The sequence below is a fragment of the Chaetura pelagica genome, unplaced genomic scaffold (assembly GCF_000747805.2).
Source record: "Chaetura pelagica isolate M959 unplaced genomic scaffold, ChaPel_1.0 scaffold246, whole genome shotgun sequence".
Taxonomy (NCBI): domain Eukaryota; kingdom Metazoa; phylum Chordata; class Aves; order Apodiformes; family Apodidae; genus Chaetura; species Chaetura pelagica.
In genome coordinates, this window is record NW_009953647.1 from 2,855,171 (window position 1) to 2,875,951 (window position 20,781).

General features: G+C 35.9%; 1 protein-coding gene across 1 annotated transcript in view; it reads right to left on the reverse strand.

The window, feature by feature from the left end:
• Positions 1 to 20,781, reverse strand: part of DENND1B (DENN/MADD domain containing 1B) — a 152,606-nt gene that overhangs the window by 67,370 nt on the left and 64,455 nt on the right. The window contains exons 6-9 of the mRNA XM_009999938.1: positions 16,349 to 16,418; positions 14,403 to 14,483; positions 9,829 to 9,882; positions 6,435 to 6,545 (exon numbers count right to left, since the gene is read on the reverse strand). Of these exons, the coding sequence (XP_009998240.1) occupies positions 6,435 to 6,545; positions 9,829 to 9,882; positions 14,403 to 14,483; positions 16,349 to 16,418 (316 nt within the window). The remainder of the gene's footprint in view (positions 1 to 6,434; positions 6,546 to 9,828; positions 9,883 to 14,402; positions 14,484 to 16,348; positions 16,419 to 20,781) is intronic.

Sequence of the window (20,781 nt, forward strand, 5' to 3'; positions counted from 1 at the left end):
GCACATTTCTGGTCAATGGAATACAATCTCGTTCCCTTTCAGTACTCATACAGCCCAAACACAAAGGACTCACTACTTAAGAGACTACTCTTAGATTGCATATGTCGACAGCAGGGCCTGCACTGGCTCTAACACAACACATTGTTGTGTCAGGTTTTACTGACTTGCAAGAGATGATATGAGTTGGAAAAAGGAACAACTTTTGCCCCAGACTATTTTAATCTTGTATTTGCACTTTTTTTTTTCTGAAAGTACTAATAAGTGAATAACTTCAAAATTAATTTGTAGGTCTGCATGTCTCCTTGCTTTTCATTTACAGTGTGGTGTTTTAGTTTTTTGTTTGTTTGGAGTTTGGGTTGGTTTGGTTTTTCTTACTAAAACCCAGTAATACCATTTCTTTATGGATGGTAGGTAACAGTAGTCTACAACTTTTTATTGGCTTCCCCCCTCTCATTAAAAGAAAAATAATTTAAATCATTTTCTGACCACACATTTCACTTTCTCTTCACAAATTCCTTCACAGTTCTTTCTCCTAATTATGCTGTGGCAATGGGAAAACTATTCTGAACTTCAGGACTGGGAGAGCTTTACAGGTTCAGTATTCAAACTGCTTTTTGATTGCAGCAATTTCATTACTGGAAGTACACTCCCTACAGGTGCCCAATGGGTTCTCAACCATCCACAACAGGCACCTCTCCCCAGTTTATCTTAGACTGCTTACATCTCAACTACAAAAAAAGCTAAGTTATTAAACACCACCCCTCATCTATTCCCAGACCAATTGGTCTAATTGACCTAGTATTCCAAAATGAATTCTAATTATGCTTCTGGGAGCGCAGTATCAGTGGAATGTGTGTTCTGCCTTGCAACTTAATGATAAATTCCCATCCATTTCTTGTTTTCCAAGAACTAAATGCAACCCTTGCGCATTTCCATTCCCTATGTAACACGTCACAGGAATTTGAGATGTTAATTAAATTTTAAACCTATCATTTTCTGAATTATTTGAATAGTATGATTTACAATGATCTGCTGTGTACTACATAAATACATGTTTAGATAAAATTATACTGCATTGCAGTGGACAACTGAAACAACTTAGATGCCATAATTGGTTTAATCAGAACTGGAAACATCAGTCCAGCATAAGGCAATGCGAGGACACCACTAAGCTGTATGACAGCTCCCAGTGCCACTATTTTCTCCAACATGGAAGGCCTGTATGAAGACAATTGTTCCACTGTCTTGGAGCCTTAGTTTGCACCACAGAAGTAGTTCCCTAAATAGCCAGTTTTGAAATCAGAAACACAAAAACACAAAAGAGATTTCTGTCTTTCCAGGCCCCACGCTAACATGAACTGTGCTCCAAATCCACATCCCAGTGACCTAGCCTATGCCAAAAGTGACGGTTGGCAGATTTTTTAACCATATCCATGAATCTGACACACAACCACAGAGAGATTCAAGTGAAGTGAGAGAAAAAGGCAACCACCACAGCTGTTTTCTGATTCAGCTGATAATATTACTGCCTTGGGAGATAGGATTTTGGAATAAACTCAAGAATCTCGGATTTAGGGTCAAATGCAGGAGAAGCAAAGCAACTCACAAAGACGGTGCATTTAAAGTAAGGGATGTTTTGCCTTCTCTTGTGGCTATTATATTCTCCAAGGAGCCTCAACATCTCCCCAGTGCCTGAGCAACCATGGATAGCATGACCATATCTGATCAAGACTAAAGAGGCAAGGAACATGAAGCCACTACTCAGTTCAACTCACTGCAGTGACTGAGGGCAACTGCAGAAAGCTCTTTGCATATAAGCAAAAGTGATTCCACAAATGTATTATTGTCTAAATTTATAGTCAGTGGTCCTTTGCCATAAAAAAAAAAAAAAAAAAAAAAAGGCAAAAAGAAAAAAACCTGTGTCTTTTATTGACATATATATTTGTTTTTATAGAGATCACCAAATAAACCTACAGCCAGCACAATGTAGGACTTTGTAAAGACCAATCACCATGCTCTCAGACACATAAGAATTTTATTACCTGAAAAAAATATTAGTCAAAATGGAGATAACATTTATACATTTGGTTTAAAGTGTAGCATCCTTTCCACCTGCCGGTGTACACTGCAGAAGACACACTCTAGTTAGCATTATTACTGACAGGATGATGAGAAAGCTCCTGTCAGACACTGGCCAGCCGGGTGTTTGAGACAAAATGCACAGCCCCAGCTGACTAGTTAGGAAAAGACCAGTGAGGTACAATTACAGAGGCATATGACAAGCTTTCATGCTTGAGTGACTTGAGAACCAATGACATGGCTTTAAACAGCAATCCTTCCTTCCTCCGGTCACAAAACAGCAATAAGTCAACTGATGCACTGTTGTAAAATCATGATTTATTCCTTTGCTTTGAATACATGAGAGTGTGGTAAGATGTTCTGGTAGACTACCACAGCAGGTGCACTTGGGGCCGAAACATCTACGGCCTGCCTCCAGCGTGCATAATATCAATGCTGTAGTTCAGCCTTCCTGGAAAAGCCATCCCTAGCACTTTAATAATTTATAGAAAGACAGAATTAAAAAATTATTTGGACTGAAACTCATACAGCTCCACGCAACTAATAAGAATATACACAGATGCAGTGATGTGTGAGAAAACAGTGCTGTGCAAGAACACACAACATGACATTTAGGAAAGGTCTTTCCTTTACAGCTCAAGTGAAACAACTAACATCCACCTCTGTGAAAAGATCAGTGCTTTTTTTTCATTTATCCTTTCATTTAATCCAAAACCATATAATTTGTTTCTCTTTCATAGTTTCATTGTTCAAAAGCCAGAAATGGTAATTTTTGCTACAAACAGATCTCACAGAGCATAATCCTCAGGCTAGCTGAATCTATCGCAGTCTAACACTAAGCCTGAAGCAAGCTGTGAGGCTGGTGATAATCACATTATTAAAGTGTTTGGAAAGTCAAACTAATAAAAGAATCAACAGTTAGTGCAAATAATCACCCAGGAGCTACAACAGAAAGGAATGGTAGGATGTTTCCACTTATATCTTGGTAGTAAACGGTAGGGCAAGTGGACAAAGATCTCCACCAAAGGAATTCTTAAAGGAGGCAAAACCAAAGAAAATAAATTTAAAGAAAGATCTAAAGAACACAAAACAATTGCAAAAATCAGAAGATGCATATAAAGCAAAGCCTGCTTGGCTGAAATAAAATACAAGCTGACAGCTGAAACACAGCCTCAGGATAAAATGGTATTTATCTTTTTTCTTCCTTTTTTAAAAAAATATTAAGAAACTGTACTCAACAGCCTAAAATAGACAACCTTCTTTTCCGGTCTCTTTTTCATCCAAAGTAAACCTTTTTCCCCTAACAGGACTAATCTCTTACTTAAGTGTAATGACATTTAGAGGGCAGAAATGCTAGACAAAGCATTTCTGTACTTAAGTGCAGTTTTCCACTCCTGACTCCCTACAAGAAGGGTGAGGAGAAAGTGAGCAAGGCCTTGAATTATGCCTTTTGTTATCAGGCACTGCCCTGAGATAGTGAACCGAAACAGAGCTGATAACACAGTGACATCACAACCCAGTCTTCATGAACTGACATAAACACTTGATATTCAGTTAACCCCAAAGATAAGGCACAACTCCCTTAACAGAAAGTTGCACTTGATAGCACTATTTTTGAACACACTCTCTTCAAGTAGCAAGCTGTAATTTAGAAATATTAAAACACAACCTTTGCAACACCTAGTACCAGTCTGCTTTGTTTTGCTCACAACAGTAAAAGAGCACAGATTTACCAAATGCTGATATCCAAATATACTCCACTTTCTTATTTGTATTATACTAAGCAATCTAACATTTTAAAGAAAAAATATCTTATCCAAAAACCACACTTAATCATTCTTGGCAATTCAATTGAATTCTTACAGGAGATTCTCAAAAGCGTTTTATATACTTCTTGAAGTTTATTGCTCTGTAAAGAAGAAAGCCTCACATAAATCCTGTTCTGGTTATAAAAGAGATGAGCAGATAGCAGTTCTCACTGGAGTTCCTGATTTTTCTGTTTTATCAGAACTCACCAGTGCAAGTGAAAATTTATGCAGTCCTGTATCAAAAATGGATCCAACATGATGTGGCAGTAATTTCATACGGCTATGACTTATGTAATGCTAGCAGACTGAAAAAATAACCAGAAAAAAAACATTCACAGCTTAGGGACGTTCTTCAGGAAGTCCAAATGCCACCAAAGTTATCTGCTATTACGCCCTATCCTTGTCCAGGGAAGCGATATACATTATTTTCAAGTGAGGACACTATCAAGATGACTATTACTTCAAGAAAAGGTATGGAGCAAACAGCTCACTTTGGAACAAAGTTCAAGTTTCTTACAACCAGCATATTACAGCTGTTGTTGTGTAATGACTTCCAAAACCTTGGAATATGAACACAGCAACCAGACGGTCCAGATCAGCACAGTGTGATTTTGATACCTTCTCTTCTCTTGTCATATCATAGCAAGAGAGATCAGCTGAGATGTTCAGCCTAACAAAAACAAGTCTCAAGTGGATCCAAATCTAGGCTACGAGTATAATTCTCAATTGTGTTAAGCTGATGGACACGTGCCCACCTGCAGAATGAGTCTTTCACAGGCACAGAGCTGCCATCATGACTCCTGTCACCTCTCTACTGGAGCAGTAAAAGAGGTCTGACTGGAGCACCACTGGAGCTGAGCTATTTATATAATGTATTTTTTGATATTTTTTTAAATACAGCAATTTGATTCCATGGTTTTGCTAAATCATGTTAACTTCTACTAAGCCAGGTTCTTTGAAAGGGGTTTTTCTTTCAAAGACTCTTCACTCATTTGGGTGCTCTTAAATGCCGAGTTCTCCCCCTAGTCATTTTGGGGGAGGGTGTGATAGAATAAAGAGTTTTCCTACGGTAAGTAAAATCTTTTGTGTTGAAAAAATATATCACAGATTAGTAATTTTGAAGATTGCTTAAATTCATTCACTACTTATTTCTCTGGTTTTCAGTCATCCATGTGGCCTCTGCTTTTATGATTCCATGTTTCCTTTGCTCCCCAATCACTGTGGACTAACTTAGTTCTGTATTCTGTAAACCACTTCCAAAGCACTGTCTTTGTGCATTTCTCCAACTGCAAAAATGACTGCAGTTTCAGGGATCCAAAACTGTGGTGTTTTAAAATAATTAGCCAGCTAATATAACTGCTAATACCACCTAGAACTGTAAAACCTGTCAGCCTTTTTTGGCAAATACAGATCTTCTCTATCTTCAATTTACTTTCAACTCAAAAGAATGCAAAGGGGTTTTATCCACTCTTTATAATCCAAAAAGTCTCACTCCTTACATGCATATGTTTGTATTGGAAATTGGCACATGCAAGTTGATTAAAAGACTAATTTTTAGTACTATATCCAATTTTTTACCTATGGGTTGGAAATAACTATTCATTTGGTAGTACAATTGGCAGTGTTGAAGAACACAGAGCTGATTGTCCACCATAGAAAGCATACTTAATAAAATGTTTTCTCAATACTGTTGGAAAAAAAAAAAAGGTACTTTTAATGACTCTGCATAACAGGATAAAGATTCTGCATAACAAATACATTCAATGATAAAAGTTGGTTATAAAGTGACAGTCTGGTACTAATGCAAAATTAACCTTGGGAATATTTTCAAAATATAGGATATTTTAAAAACTCTTAGATTCTGTGAAGAGTGAAACAACATAAAATCTGAATATTTAGGTATACTTTCAAAATAAAACACAAATTCCTTTTATTAAGCAGGCTAACTGGGAAGAAGCCAGGGGGAGTAGCGTGGGGGTAGAAAACCAAAGGGAGGAGGCAGAAAACCAAACATTTTCAGGTAGGCAGTAGCCTAAAATCTTTAATTAAAAAAAATTCTATTTTGAGTTGTACACTATTATCAGTCTGAAGAGCTGCTCCAAATCAGAGCTATTACAGTATGCACTCCCAAACCACTCTAACAAAGAGGAATCTACCTATTACCAGGTTAGGATAGCTATTATTATGGACCCTTGATTTCTTTCAAGTAGCTCCAATGGAATAAGCCACAAGTGAATAATAAAGATCTTATAATAGCCCTTAAGAATTCTTTTCAGGTTAGAAGGCACAGAAATGAACTCGGGAGAGTTAAAGAACTCTCATCTCCTGATAAGAAAAATAATTAACCTGACTTAATGTATCTGAGTAGGTCTTATATAAATCAGACTTTTGTACTTCAAGAGCCAGACTAAAACCATATATCAGAAAAGTATGTAGATATTGTCTTATAAGTACACATGGAACATATCTAAAACCACAAAGGTCTGCAGGTCATTTTGTGAAACATTCAATAAATTCTACTTAAAAGGAGATGTGTGAAGTACTTACAGTGCTTAGTTTGCTAGAGGTAATAATGATTCGTCTCTCATGCAACATACTGGCATAAAGTTGCAGCATGTTGTTCACATCCACAGCAACAAAATATTCAGTGAGGTTTCTCTGTTTAAATAAATAAAATGTTAACAATATAGCAACATTAGTAGCTACATGCATATTTTATATATTACTTACAAAAATATTTTGTCCAATTACTAGGTGGGAAAAGAACAACCCAAAACTATGAAATAAATCCATTTGCATTAAAGCTTTGTGTATGCTTTAGGAATAATCAATTGAGTTTTAAAGCCAATGAAAAACTAACACTGGTGTAAGTTATTGATATTTTCCTAATTTAATTATCCTTGTGAATTTAGATTTGCCCTTTTTTTTTAAATTTCAAAAAAAATATTATCAATAGCATCAGATGCTATTAAGATAACCATTACTTCCAACCCAGGAACGGACCTTCCACCATTTCAGTAACTGTTCGATCATTCACAATAAAACTGTTTGCCAGGCTCTCCCAAAGTCAACACATTTTATTCTACTTCAAGTACAGCAAAACAGCTTGTTGAAAACCACCAAGCTTTTGCTTGAGCTGTATGCATCAGGACATCAAATGGTCAGCAGCACTAGTGAAAGGTAGTGGGGCCTTCCTGCAGCCACTCTTTTCACCCCTAAGAAGAAAGCCACTGCCATCCCCACTGCGGGGTTTAATGAAAAGCAAAGTCATCAGCATCTCTTACTTATAAGTTCAGACAACACAAAAGAGGGGGAAATAAGAGAAAAAGCCTGGGGCAGTGGGAGGATCTCTGTGTTCCAGCTGAACTTCACAGTATTTCCCCATGGCACAACACCAGAGACAGACAAGTTCTGAATAAACTAAAACAGCTACCAGCAAAAAAAGCATAGGAAATGAGCAAACTTTTGTAAATACATATGAAAATACACTAAGAGACCTCCAGAATACAAAAAAAAATTCATTTCACACATTCATTATCATATCTGAAACCAGGTCTCTTTCTTGTCTCTCCTCAGGAACAATATATTACCAAATGTTAATGCAGGAGGTCTATCAGCTGTCCCTAGCCCAAGGACCTAAACCTGAACCATGGAACTGACAATCTATACTGGATGTGGCCAACCCGTGGCAGCAAGGTAATGCACCCCTGAATAAACAGCCAGGGCAAGACAAGCAGCGAAGGCTTCAGTCTTCCTCGACTGCTGTGATACGATGGTGGCATTGGCACCTCCAGCTCATGACCCATCATCATCAGGGAGTGTGACATGGGGCAGAGGTCCTGCTCACTGTCTGCTGCCTTATCTCCTTACAGACTCTACTATATGAAAACCTAATTTTAATTAAAGCCCAGATGATGGCCAGAAGGTTGACCTCCTTTTTGGATATATTGCAAAAGATACTGAAAAAACAGATGAAGATGCAATGGATGATGAAGTTTCATGTACATTCAGAAATAAATTACTAATTTGAAGACACAGAGTATACAGTTATTCCTAGTCTGTGCAGCATAAAATTCTGGAAGAGAGGAAACCAAGAGTTCTATGGCTACAAACACTCCTTTTAAAAAGGAACTCTGGTCTTTCAAATGCTACTTTTAATGTGTAAGAGGTTGATGCACCATAAGAACTGGAGTCCAATTTACCTCAAACACTAACACTGTAGTTGATTATGGTACACTGATTCTGTGTGGCAAAAGCTGTGGTAAAGAGAGCTTGCAACATACTACAGACCAATATATCTTGGGGATACAGTCATAATTTATTCTACATTACATCCAAAAAGTTTCTGTCACCAAAATAAGTGATTCTTACAACAAAGAATAAGATTAATTGCTAAGTTACTATACTTACACCTCATCTCTTCAGTCCCTGCATGTTCTAACCCTTCATTAGTATCCCTCTATTTTGATTCATACTAGAAGGATAAGACTTTCATAAATGGGAGTAAAAGATAATTACAGAAAGGTATCTTGAAAATTATTTTTCCTTTTTTTCCACAGAACCAGAAGAATACATCCAGAGCGGTACCATCGCAAGATCCTCCACAGGCCAGAGGCCACAGAGTGAAGCTTCCTCACACTTCAGGTTGAACACAGAACACACCTCCTAACCTCCAAAGTTGTGCTTTATTAGAACCCCAAGTAATAAGCTAGAATATGAAAATACTTTAAAATACAGGAATTCCACCTGTATGGTGAAACAGATGAAAATAAATATTTCAAAACTAAGCCCCGTCCTGACAAAAGAGGCCTTGCAACAAGGGCCCTCTCTTTCCTCTTCTCCCCAAGCAACTTTCTCTAAGTTTCTGGGATGCAGCAAGGGTCACACCATCCCCTCCAGCTTCCTGGCATGGACTCCTTCCCAGCACCACAGCTTTACCTGAGGGCCTCCTCTCCCGCTCCATTCCAGGCTGGGATTCCCTGGCTCCGTTCCCTCCCCTCACCTCCTCAGCCTGCAGCCCCTCAGCCGCTGCCCCAGGAGGCCACGGGCCAGCTCCCCTCAGCTGGGGGCGGCTCCGGACGCCTGCCCCTCCACCCCTCAGCAGCCAAGGCCTCATGGCCCACCAGCACCCTGTGGCTGTGCTTCCCACAGAGACACCACAAGATCTACCAGCAACGAGTTCTGAAGTGCTGCCTGTGTACTGTAGTGAGCCCCCAGCAGCTTAACTTTCAGAAGGGAGCTGTGACTTGACAGTAAAAACGCACATCTATACTTCCATATTCAATTCCAAATTTCAATGCAAGAGTGGAAAGCAGAAAGTTTATAAGCTCTTTCCTTAGATATTATCCAGCTAAACACATCCTACAGAATGTGATCTGAGATTTCACATTTGCAGTCTACCCACAGAACCATCAAGGACTTAGCATCTATTGAATGCAAGTCTTCATAAAAAAACAAACACACTAACAACCACCACCATTTCTGCATGCTTATCTCCAAAAGTTAAGAGGTACAGCACATTTTCAGAAAGCCTGAAACAATGCCTTCTTACACAAAAAGTAACTGTATCTTAATAGCTGCATTTGGAATATAGCAATGCAGTGCTTGAAGGAAAGGTCAAATGACACAAGGTACAGAAGTAGAATATATTTTACATAAACATTCCAAATAAATGTAAACAAGAAAAGTAATCACAAACAAAGGGTTGATAATGGTAAAAAATGCCATGTTAATGCTTTAAAACTGGTTAATGATAATGCAACAGTGAATACTAGTTGGAGGTTGTAATAATAGACATCAATAATGTTCTAAACAGAGCCTTGGGAAAAAAAAACAAAACAACCCAAACAACCAACATCTATTGATAAAAGCAGTTCAGCCCTACCCACACAATGAGGTTGATACTTACCCTAAATATTTAAAAAAGAAACTTCATACTCACACTTTCAGGGATTGTTGGCAATCCAGTTGTATCAGGAGTAATGAAATACGAGTGCTAATCAATGGGGAAAATAATTAATTATTTATGCAGACGGTACCCAAAATTTCTGTTTTAAAAAAAATCTAGCATTTAGGATTTCCAACCCCATCTTTATTTAAGCAAATAGCCATTTTCCCCAATAGCATTCTTAGCACTACTAGACAAAAAATTAAGCAGATTGCAACACAAAATAACAAGCTCTCATTCAGCACAGCACTCAAACCAAGGGAACAAACACTGGCCTGCAGTTTTGAAATAACACTGAAATTAAGCCAGCCTTAAAATGTTGTCACAAGCCTGAGAGTAGCATTGATTAATGTAAGCATTGATTTAAAAATTGCAACAAAAAAAAGTTTAAAGGATAAAATGTAAATTGAGAATGGAAAAGGAAAAATAATTCACATGAGGAAGGTAATTAGAATAGAAATATTATTACTTGATATACATTCTCTTCTCTTTCCAAATATATTTGAATCAAGTAAGAGCTGACAGAAATGCAAGGTCTGGCAGCTTGAGATTCCATAGTCATTTACGAAATACATTAGCAATTTTATGCATCTTAAGATATACATATAAAACAGATTAAACTAAAAACAGATGTAATTTAAATTACGTGCATTAATCTGGTGTTTTTAGTAGTTACCAAACATGGACTTAGCTCAATAACTTTAAGACATTTTTGCATAGTCAAAATTGGGAAGGACAAAAAATCTTACATGTATACTAAGTGAATGTGATAATTATTGATTTTTAGCTTTTATTTGATTTTCAATGAAATTCTAACATTTTTTGCACTTTGTTTTACAGTGTATTTAAAAATTATATTTAACAGCACAAAGACATAGTTTGTTTTCAAGACAAACTTCAAAAAAGATATACCAAAACATAAAATCTAAAAGATATTAAGTGTGTCTCTTTTTCAAGCAAAAAAAAATATTAATACTATTAACTCTGTATAGGAGACTTATTTAATAAGCTTGATACATTCAAGAGAAAAGTCTTCCCACAAATTAGGCCATTTGGCAATAGTTAAAAATTTAAGAAAATAAAATGGCTTAAAAAGTCATCCCATAAATATCATAGCACATACACAATCAATATCCCAGGTTATTGTTTTGCATCAACAGAAAAAAGCCAAGATTTTTGTATCTCATCAAGAACAGGAAAATATTCAGATTAATGGAATGTCTACATTCTTCAGAAGTATAGTGAGGACAGAAAATTATTTATTGCATGTAATAAGGTCACAGAATATTTATCAAAAGATTTCTGAGTAATTAAGTTAATAACTTAGAGAAGTGATTATTTATAATTAACAAAGTAATAATATTTCACTCATTAAACAGAAAAGTAAGTTAGAACTATGAGAATCAAGAACCCATTACTGCAGTCATTAAAAGTCATAAAGCAGCAAAAATAATGTGGTACAGAGTCCTTGTACATCTTTGCAAACTCCCTTAGGAAGATGTACGACCTTGGAAGAGATACTAAATTAATTGTTGCTGTCCTGTATAAAGTTTTCTCTAAAAAGGGACACTAGAAAATGCAAGTTTTGTTCACTAATTTAAGGGTTTGATTTTGGTTGCAGTTTTTACAAAAGAATAATTATATGCACACACACAGCTCTGAAGTTAGATTGATTTAAACAGAATAGATACATTACTATTAGATTGCTCTTTCAGGCTAAAGACAGCAGCAGAATTTCCCAAAGGACAGGTATAAATAAGCCTGAAATCAAAAGAGATATCCTACAGCAAGTAATTATTTCTTTAATTACAATAGACTTTAGGTAGTCAGTGCCTTTTACACTCACCGATACAAGACAAGGCTGTTTTTTCAAAACTTGCTCACTTGCAAAAATCATCTCTTGGTTCTTATGCAAGATGAGAGAAAGATTGAATAATTGACTTTTTAGTTTTCTAATAAAAAGTCTAAAGGTGACTCTAAATGCTTGTAATAGTCTGTGTTTAAAATACTGGGTGAATATACATTTTTTTTCTTTGTGTCCTCCCCCATTCAAATTCAGACTTGAATTAGCTAGCTCTTCCAACAAAAAAAAAGGAGGGAAAAAAATCCTCTATGGGTAAAATAAAAGTGACCCAATTATATTTAAGTTCAGATTTCATAGAATGAGTGATCATCCCTCATAAATATCAGCTGCAGAATATCTGTTACTGGGACAGACAGGTGAGAGTAGAACTTGGTCCTTTACTGGATCAAGGCATTTCGGTGTCCGCCTAACCAAGGATTACTCGGATACCCCATGTGTCCAGATACTGACCATAATTTATGGATTATTATATAGAAGCAATCCTAAGTACCACTGTAGTCTGTCATCTAAACTCTGCTTCAGTGTCTATGAGCCTTACCCTGCAGCATACCTGAGTAAATGGTGAGAGGGATCTCATTAAGTCTGCGTCATGAAATTTTAACTAGACACCCCAGCACAGTGAAAAGCCACCTCACGATATCAATTATTTTTGAAATTGTAACTTCTTTGTATCTCTATTACTACTGACAGTTCCAGTCTAGTTTATCTACAATATAGAAGGAGTAAGAAAAGAACATCAATATAAAAGACTAGGCACACAAGATTAGAGTTGGAAGTGGCCATAAACATTTCCCTGCTCCCTGCAGCACTGAGCACTACAAAACCAGAGATGCCTGTAGATCTAACAAGCATTCTGATTTAGGCTAACCTACTCCTTCCTGCTCAGCCTCATCTGAACCCACAGTGTTTACTGGGCTGTACCTGCAGCCAAGCATTTGGCAAGAGGTCTCTAATTAGAAAATCATCATTCAGCTAAAAAGATTACAAAGCAAGACACAACTGAAGAAAAAAATTCATGTCAGATAATATTGAAATAAAACCAGCAAGTGGCAACTTTATTCCAAGCCATTTGTTATTCCAGTGTTGTCAGCTGTATTCACCACATCCATTTCCACATTTATCACAACATTGGTTCTGAGGCAGGCAGGTTCTACGTAAGATAAACTGCAACGCTGATGCTGACTGGCAGTAACACTTCACACACAGTGCAAGGAAAATTATTTTTAAAACATTTCTAGATCCCTCTGAAACACAGCAGGATTTTTAAATGACTTTTAAAATCATCTTAGTGTTGCCAAATTCAAATTATTTATAATACTGTAATTAGTGATGGCAAATTATTCTCTGATATATAGTATTCTTGGTAAAGGTACCATGAATTGAAAAATCATTTTAAGATATTACACTGACAATAGAAAGGAATAACTTAACAAAAGAAACAATTCCAACTGCAGCCTCAAAACCCAGCACATGGTTCAGGTGAAAAACAACACACAAGACTGGAAGGGTTTCCAGATACAGTAGATTAGCACTGCTCAAGGGGGGAAATATTAGGCTGCTATAGCCTGGTGAAAAAAGCGTAACAAGGAATTAGAAGAGTAACAAGTAAAGGCAGCATTATGTTAAGCAGCAGCTACTGGAATGGAAATGGTAGACTCTCCATTTTTGTATGCCTTCATAGTAGGGCCAGACACTTTCTAGAGCCTGTGCTTACTTTAAGCAAAGTATTGGACTGACTTCTAAAGCAAAGGAGTTTAAAGAACCAGGAAATGACACAAATAAGGTCAAGATAAAATATTCTAATGATCGCTTATTATGTACATAAAGGAAGTTTTTACAAGATCACTTCTTCCAGTGTCCAGCAAACTGTAATAGTTCAATTAAGAAATGGCTATTTGCACAGTTACTTATGTGGGCAGTAATTGTACAGATGCTGTGACCACAAACAGTGTCTTGAAGACAGTAGAGGCTCTATATCAGCTTTACATTTCATGCAGGCTCTACAAATGTTTTTAAACATGCATACATATTCTACTTCTGTTAAAAACTTCAGGAACAGTAACGGTGACAGGCTTATTTTTTGATGTCTCAGTGGCAACATCAGCCTGCCGTACTATCACTGTCCACTCCCACATCACAAAAAGAGCACAAAAGCAAGCTAGACGTGGACACGATCTTTCACCTAGATGTGCTGAAAGTTTCATGTAATTCTGCCATCTTTCCAACAGCATTTTTCCATGATTAAGCAAAACTAGGAAGAAGGGATAGGAAGATGGGAAAGAAGCCAGCTCACACAGGTTTTTGTCCAGTCCTACAAGTCTACCCACTCTGCCATAAGAGGCAATAAAACAGAGTTAGTGTCTCCTGCTTCACAGCAGGAGAAATCAAAAATTATCTACATAAAACAGCTGGAAGCAGAAAAAAAGTAGTTCTAGCACTGCCAGATCCCACTGCAGTTTACTTTCTGATCCATAGAGCAAAATTCAAATCTCTGCTTTTTATGGCTATAACATTAAGAGAAAATAGGAGACAGAGAAATGCTATTCTGCACAGAGGAAGAAGAAAAAAAATAAGAGGTTATCCAAGCCAATTAATGATGGAAAGCAACATAAGTTTACTCTTCACAAAGGATATTTTTTTGGTTTTGTTTCAACCTTATTTTACAGTCAGTAATAGGAGTAGGAGTCAAAAAGAGAATACTTACCACACTTAAACTGACTAAAGCATTCGCCTTTGGCACAGGATGGCTATACAATGACTTTAACAAATCATTTGAGTCATTTTCCTATAGGGAATATTTTTAAAAGGTTCTTAATTATTGCATGAAAACTGACCCAATTATAATTTACTACACATCAAAACTTTATACTGACAAAGATATGTGTATTTCATGAGAAAGACAATTGCAATTTGCAGGGAAGTATTTAAATATTAAGTATAAAATTCAGGCCAGTTTTGTATCTCAGGAAATTATTGTATCTGCAAGTTAATTCAATCTCCTACATATTTCCCCATATACTCCTTAAATTAATCACATTATTTGCAATTGAAAATGATGTTAACATGTATAGCTTCTCTGTGCATCTTGGACATATTCCTGAAACTGCTAGCTATATTTGTCTATTCCAAGTCTCACTAACTGTGCAGCTGCTACACAGCTATATCATATATTTTTTAATGATTCATCAGAGCACATAAAACAGTTAATAAGGTTTACTAAAAATACATGTACCTACCAGGCTTAACTAGATTTCCCTGCCATGATCTCTAAGAGAGACTTTTACTTGGGAAAGAGATGTGGTTGGAGTTTTGCTTGGTTTAGGGTTTTGTTCATGGAGATGAAATTATTTTTGTTGTCAAAGTAAAACCAAAAATATCAGTGACAGGCTAGGGACAGCTTTTAAATATTGTTTGATTTTACTTCTGCACGTCCCTGCAAGAATGATGATGTTACTAATCTCATACTAGTAAACAAGACCTTAGGTCTAGCTCATGGTCAGATTAACAGTGTCAGGGCTAGGAGGAAGCAATGTTCTCCAACAGCCCCCTCAACCACAGATGAGGCACTAGGCAACACTACAAAATATTTGTGTACACTGCTGAAACTTTCTGACCCATCAAAACAGTTTTCTCAGCATACAGGACAACAAACTTTTAAACCAGCAACTTAAACTGGTTCCAGTAATAGCTGCAATGCCAGAACCAGTGATCAAGAAATGGGGGAGACAACAATCCCTACCACTTCTGTCAAACATAACTTTAAAAAAAGAAGATAATTACTATTACAGTGAGATCAGGGCCAAAAGTCTCATTACACAATTTCTAAGATCTAATTGTATCCCACACTTAACTTTAAACACAGCTAACCCAAAACCTTCCTACTGCTTTTTCGTTTTACATAAATTATTACCAACCTCTACAGGCCATTTACTCTACTGCACAATAATTATTTATTCTATAGTTCATATATTATTGAAACGTCAGCTTTTCCAGTCTACATCATATGGCTGACTATTGATGTTTTTTTTAAAATTACAACCTAGTACACTAATATAGTTAAAGCAGAAAGGTATAGTTTTAATGTTCTCAGTGAAGACAGATGCCAGTATTTCCCTTCCTGCATAATCCCGGAATATGTCCAATTGCTCATGCATATGCAAACTAAACTATCATGATTCTTCACCAAATGTTGCAAGTAATTTTGTCTTGCTAGTTGAAATGACAGAATTACAAGAGGTAGTTTTTAGTTAATGTGAAGGGTGAAACAGTACATCATATTTTATGCAGTTAAGAAAAAAAGTGTTTGCAACTGATAATCAGATAGTTCCAGAGTTCTACAGTTTACAATCAGTACATCATGCAGATCTCCAGCGATGTGACACTTTGCTCACACTTCACCCAAGACTTGTTTATGCTAAGACTGACACTTTATAAAGGTAAATTCTCAGCAGCTTTTACGATTGAGATCCAAATGACGGTGGCAGCTGTATGTTCAGATTCTTAGAATTTTAATATGAAATGAATGTTAAAACTTGCTTCTAAATTCCACTAAAATTATAAACAGTATGGAATCGCTTTATAGGGCTTCAAATGGTGATTATTATATCAAGAAAAATATTTTACACAAAAAAGTATTACATCTAACATTACCTGTTCTTTAGCCAAATAATCTGCCAGGGTATTTAGGAGCTTGTAGTAGACCTCAAACCATGGTAGGTAACTAAAGCAGGAGGGGAAAAAGCATTTTAATAAAATATCCATGTATTTTTTCCAGTGTTTATAAAATACTACTACAATTACTCAGAATTGCACATTTTTATAATATTTGAACATATAAATAAAATGCATATAAAACTTTTTGCCACAAATGTAATGATACAACTGTGATAGTAGGAAAGCTATGTTTCTTTATGCTGGACACCTACTTTCATTAAGTGTAGATTAACTCATAATACTTTCACTTCTCACTATTTTGAAGGCACCAAAAACCATTTTAAACATTGCCAAATTACATTCCTATTATCTTTAATTGTTACAGCTTTCAGTTGTTATGTTATTTACAGTTTTGAAATTCTATATCCAGTTGTACCTGGTAGACTGCCAGAACTGCTGCTTCCCTGGAGAAAAAATAATAGTTTTACCTGGGCAGATCAGACATCCCATAATTGACATGTGGTGCAATGCTATGCAATACTATAGGTGTCACATTGTAGGTAAGAATATTGGTCTCCCTATAAAGTAACTTCTGTGGATAGAATTAACTTCTAAAACTAAGAGAGCATCCACCAATATTGTAAACACACAGCACATTGCTATATGAATATTTAATAGACTTTTAACGCAAGTCTGCATCCCATATGTGTGCAACACTCCCAGTGAATTCAACAGAATCCAAGATAAATAAGACATAACTGAAGAGCATGAGAAAAGAAGGTCCAACAAAGTGGCATTAGTTCCATTTTTGTCACCTATTTACAGAACAGTTACCTTTAACAGTGACATCATTAGTGACCACATGTTTCAGAACTTTTCACAATCACTATGTAAGCCTATGATACAGATGTAATAAGTCTGGTAAACTAAACAGTACCAGCATAAATTACTCCTTATTTACAAATTACATCATTCTCATGTCTGTTAGATTTTTATCACAAAGAACACTATTAAAATAACAATAGTAAAGTTAATATCAGTTGTATGAGATTAGAAGGGGGGCTGGGAAGGAAATAAAGCCTGAAATGTTTTTACTACATTTCATACCCATGTATAACAATACTACACACTTTGTTGTTTGGGGCAGTGTAAATCCACAGACACACTTTCAATGCATTTCTTAAAAGCTCTAGCATGTCTTGTGGACAGACTTTAAATTTTCAAATTTATGTATTTCTGGAAACTTGCTAAGTGCAACTGAAAAAGCCCCAAATGCAAAAACTAAATGTTTTCCCTCATAGGAAAAGGAAATCAGTTAGTGGAAAACCTGGCTGGTAGAGAAGCCAAGTCTACTTTTGTACAGCAAGTCCAATGAAGGGTTGTGTTTTCCTTGTAACACCTCTGCTCTCAGCACACAGCTGGCAAGGCTTTAGAAACAGATCCTAATTCTTAGGGCAGAAAAAGAGGAAAGCAATAATCTGAATGTAGCTAAAATTATGCATTTTCTAGCAACCTTATTTTGCTACTCATAAAAGCTTAACTGCTCATTCTTATAAAAAAAAATAAATCATTAATTTATTCTGGCACAGAGGCAATGATTTCTTTTAGAGCCACTGCATTAATGTCTTTATCACACTTTACCATACACTGTATTGGCTATTAATCAAAGCTACACCAACCTCTTAATACTAACAGACATTTTTAATGCTTAGTATTGTTGACAGTAGTTAAGGTGTGATATTATTACATTTGTTTTTCAATATATTCTTATATAATAATAAAATTTACTTTACTGCACCTGTGTAAGGCCACTCACTGCTTACAAGTAAGAATGCTGCTTGCCCTTGTAAAACCCCCCCATCATAACAGCACCTAAAACATCTGATCTTTGGGTTTTCTTCCATTCAGGACTCCTGCTTTATTATCATCCAAAATCATGTTAACCTGGTTTTACATGTCATGGAAAGACAGTTTAGGTAGGCAAACAAAATTGTTCACTACAGCATTGAGAGTACCCGCAACAGGGCTACTGAACAGTTCTACTAGTCTAGAGTTCCAGCAGGGACTGAAACACTCTTCTAGCACTTTGTCCAAGTCAAGGCACGAGGTTAGATATAAATTGCAAAGTGTTATTATAACACGGGACACACAAATGGATTAGATGATCTAAAAGCTTTCCATTATTTTGCTGTCAGCTCTGCATTAGCAGTGTACATTACCCAGTACATTTTGCAGCAGACTACTCTAAAATCTTACTTGATCCTTTTCTTTAATGCACATTTATTAACAGCATTCTATAAAAATGAATGCTCCTGCTTCAATACAATATTGACCGTATTTCTTTCTTCTATCTATGATCTTAACTCCCTTCTTACTGTGAAAAGAAAATGTAAATGCAACTTTTATGTCTATGCATAAAAAGGTCAAATTCATTATTGGAAATTAATGAACCCTAGCAGATAGCCAAGAGATTTTTTTCTTTTCTACAGCAAGGCATGCTGACCAGAGTCCTCATAGATGAATTTCTGCCCTTAGCAAAATCAGGTTGATGATACACTTCCATGTCTTCATGTAACAAAACCACAAAGAAAAACATTATAAAACCTGGGTAATTGAACATAGTTTTAAAATGCCAGTTTCCTTTCCAAGCTGAACGACTGGAAAAATAATTGCTTTAAGCCTCATAACCACAGACAGAAAGTTAATATGATTTCAACATGCCTCTTAAACATGAAAAATTAAAGAAATCAAAATAAGTGCTACATTACATATGTGGCGTGAAACCAAAGGCCACTGAGACCTGTTCTTTGTTTCACTTCCACATAATCTTCAGTTCTTCAAAAGCACAGTCTAATTGCAGAAGTTTTTGTCAATATTTTTAATTATACTGCTCTTAGTGCAACAAATTATTATAAAGATCTACCAGAAAACAAAAAAAACCTTTCCTTTATATTTTTCTTTTATGTATTTCCTAATTGGTATTAATTCTGTATAATAAGGAATTATTACAGTTTTTATTTTCTTAAACAATAAAGACTTCATTTGTATGTGTGCACATACAACACACAATCAAAATTAAGCACAAAGGTTGTGTTTGTTCATAATAAACACAGCTATCAGGTGGCAATTTAGATTCTCAATTTAATGACACCAAATACAAGCCTCTTTTTTTTTTTTTTTGTAACATCCTCAAGGCTGTCTCCTCATGTATCACGTTTCTGATTTTGCAAGCACATTTGTTAATAAAGCTACTAATTTATTTGGTCTATTATAGTAAACAAATTTATTCATTGATGAATGTTGCCATGATACAGGCTTTACATCTTTATCCAGTAAATTGTATTAGATAGAGCACTGGATGTGGCACTTTGTGTGAAATAACTAAAACCAGAAGCATTACAGTTGACAGAATCTTCTTAGCTTGTCCAGTTAGCAAAGGCTACAAAATTATTTAGTGTTTGTTTCTGTCTATGTACAAAAAATTCATCTAGCACCTCAAATGTCCACTGACATACGTTAGGTTGGGTAACAATTCTTTTCATGTCAAAACTGCACTGTCCGCAAGGAACAATTTTGAAATGGTTGAATTTAACAGAGGAGACCTGTAATATGTTACTCTTAACTCAAAACCGTCACAGTAATATGTACCTGAACAACAGATAAAGTCAAAATTGAAGCCCATTAAAAGAAAGATCTGACCATCATACCTGTATCCATACAATTATTTGAGCAGAGCAGTGCATAATTAATTAGCTTTCTTACAAAAAAAAAAATATCAAAATTTTATCAACAAAGCCCCTTCACAGTAGATAAAACAGGAAAAACAGGGGTTTAAGATTCAATTTTAATGTATTTAGAAGCCTAAACTTCAAATAAAAATAATTTCAGTTCTTATATTATGAAACTGTTGTTGATTTTTTCTTTAATTGTACACATTGGCTTTGCATTGTTCACCTTACAATCAATAACTGTTTCAGAAACAAACACACCAAACAAACAGCAACCTCCAACAACATTCAACAATTTCACTTAAGTTGCCACAAAACACTTCTCCCATAATAAAGAAAAACATCAAGATATATGCCATATTGTTCTAACAGATATGTATTCCTTGTTTAAGAATACAGTGGTCTTTATTTAAAAGTACAGCCACTGCCTGTCACAAAAGCAAGAGCCCCAAATATTTCATGGCTAATTAAAAACGTCCTTACCATTTTCTTTTAAGCCAAATGAGGCACAAGGCAGGAGCCCAGACTTTTATTCAAAATCAGGCATAACCTTATTGCCATAAGTAGACTTCCACCTCACCGGTGCTTCTACTACAGCTCTGATAAAACTTTTACATTCATGAGTCAAAGGTTAAATAAAGGAGAGGAAATGTTTTCTGTCAAATAGTCAGGTAACCACTAACAGTCTTGAACTATCAGCAG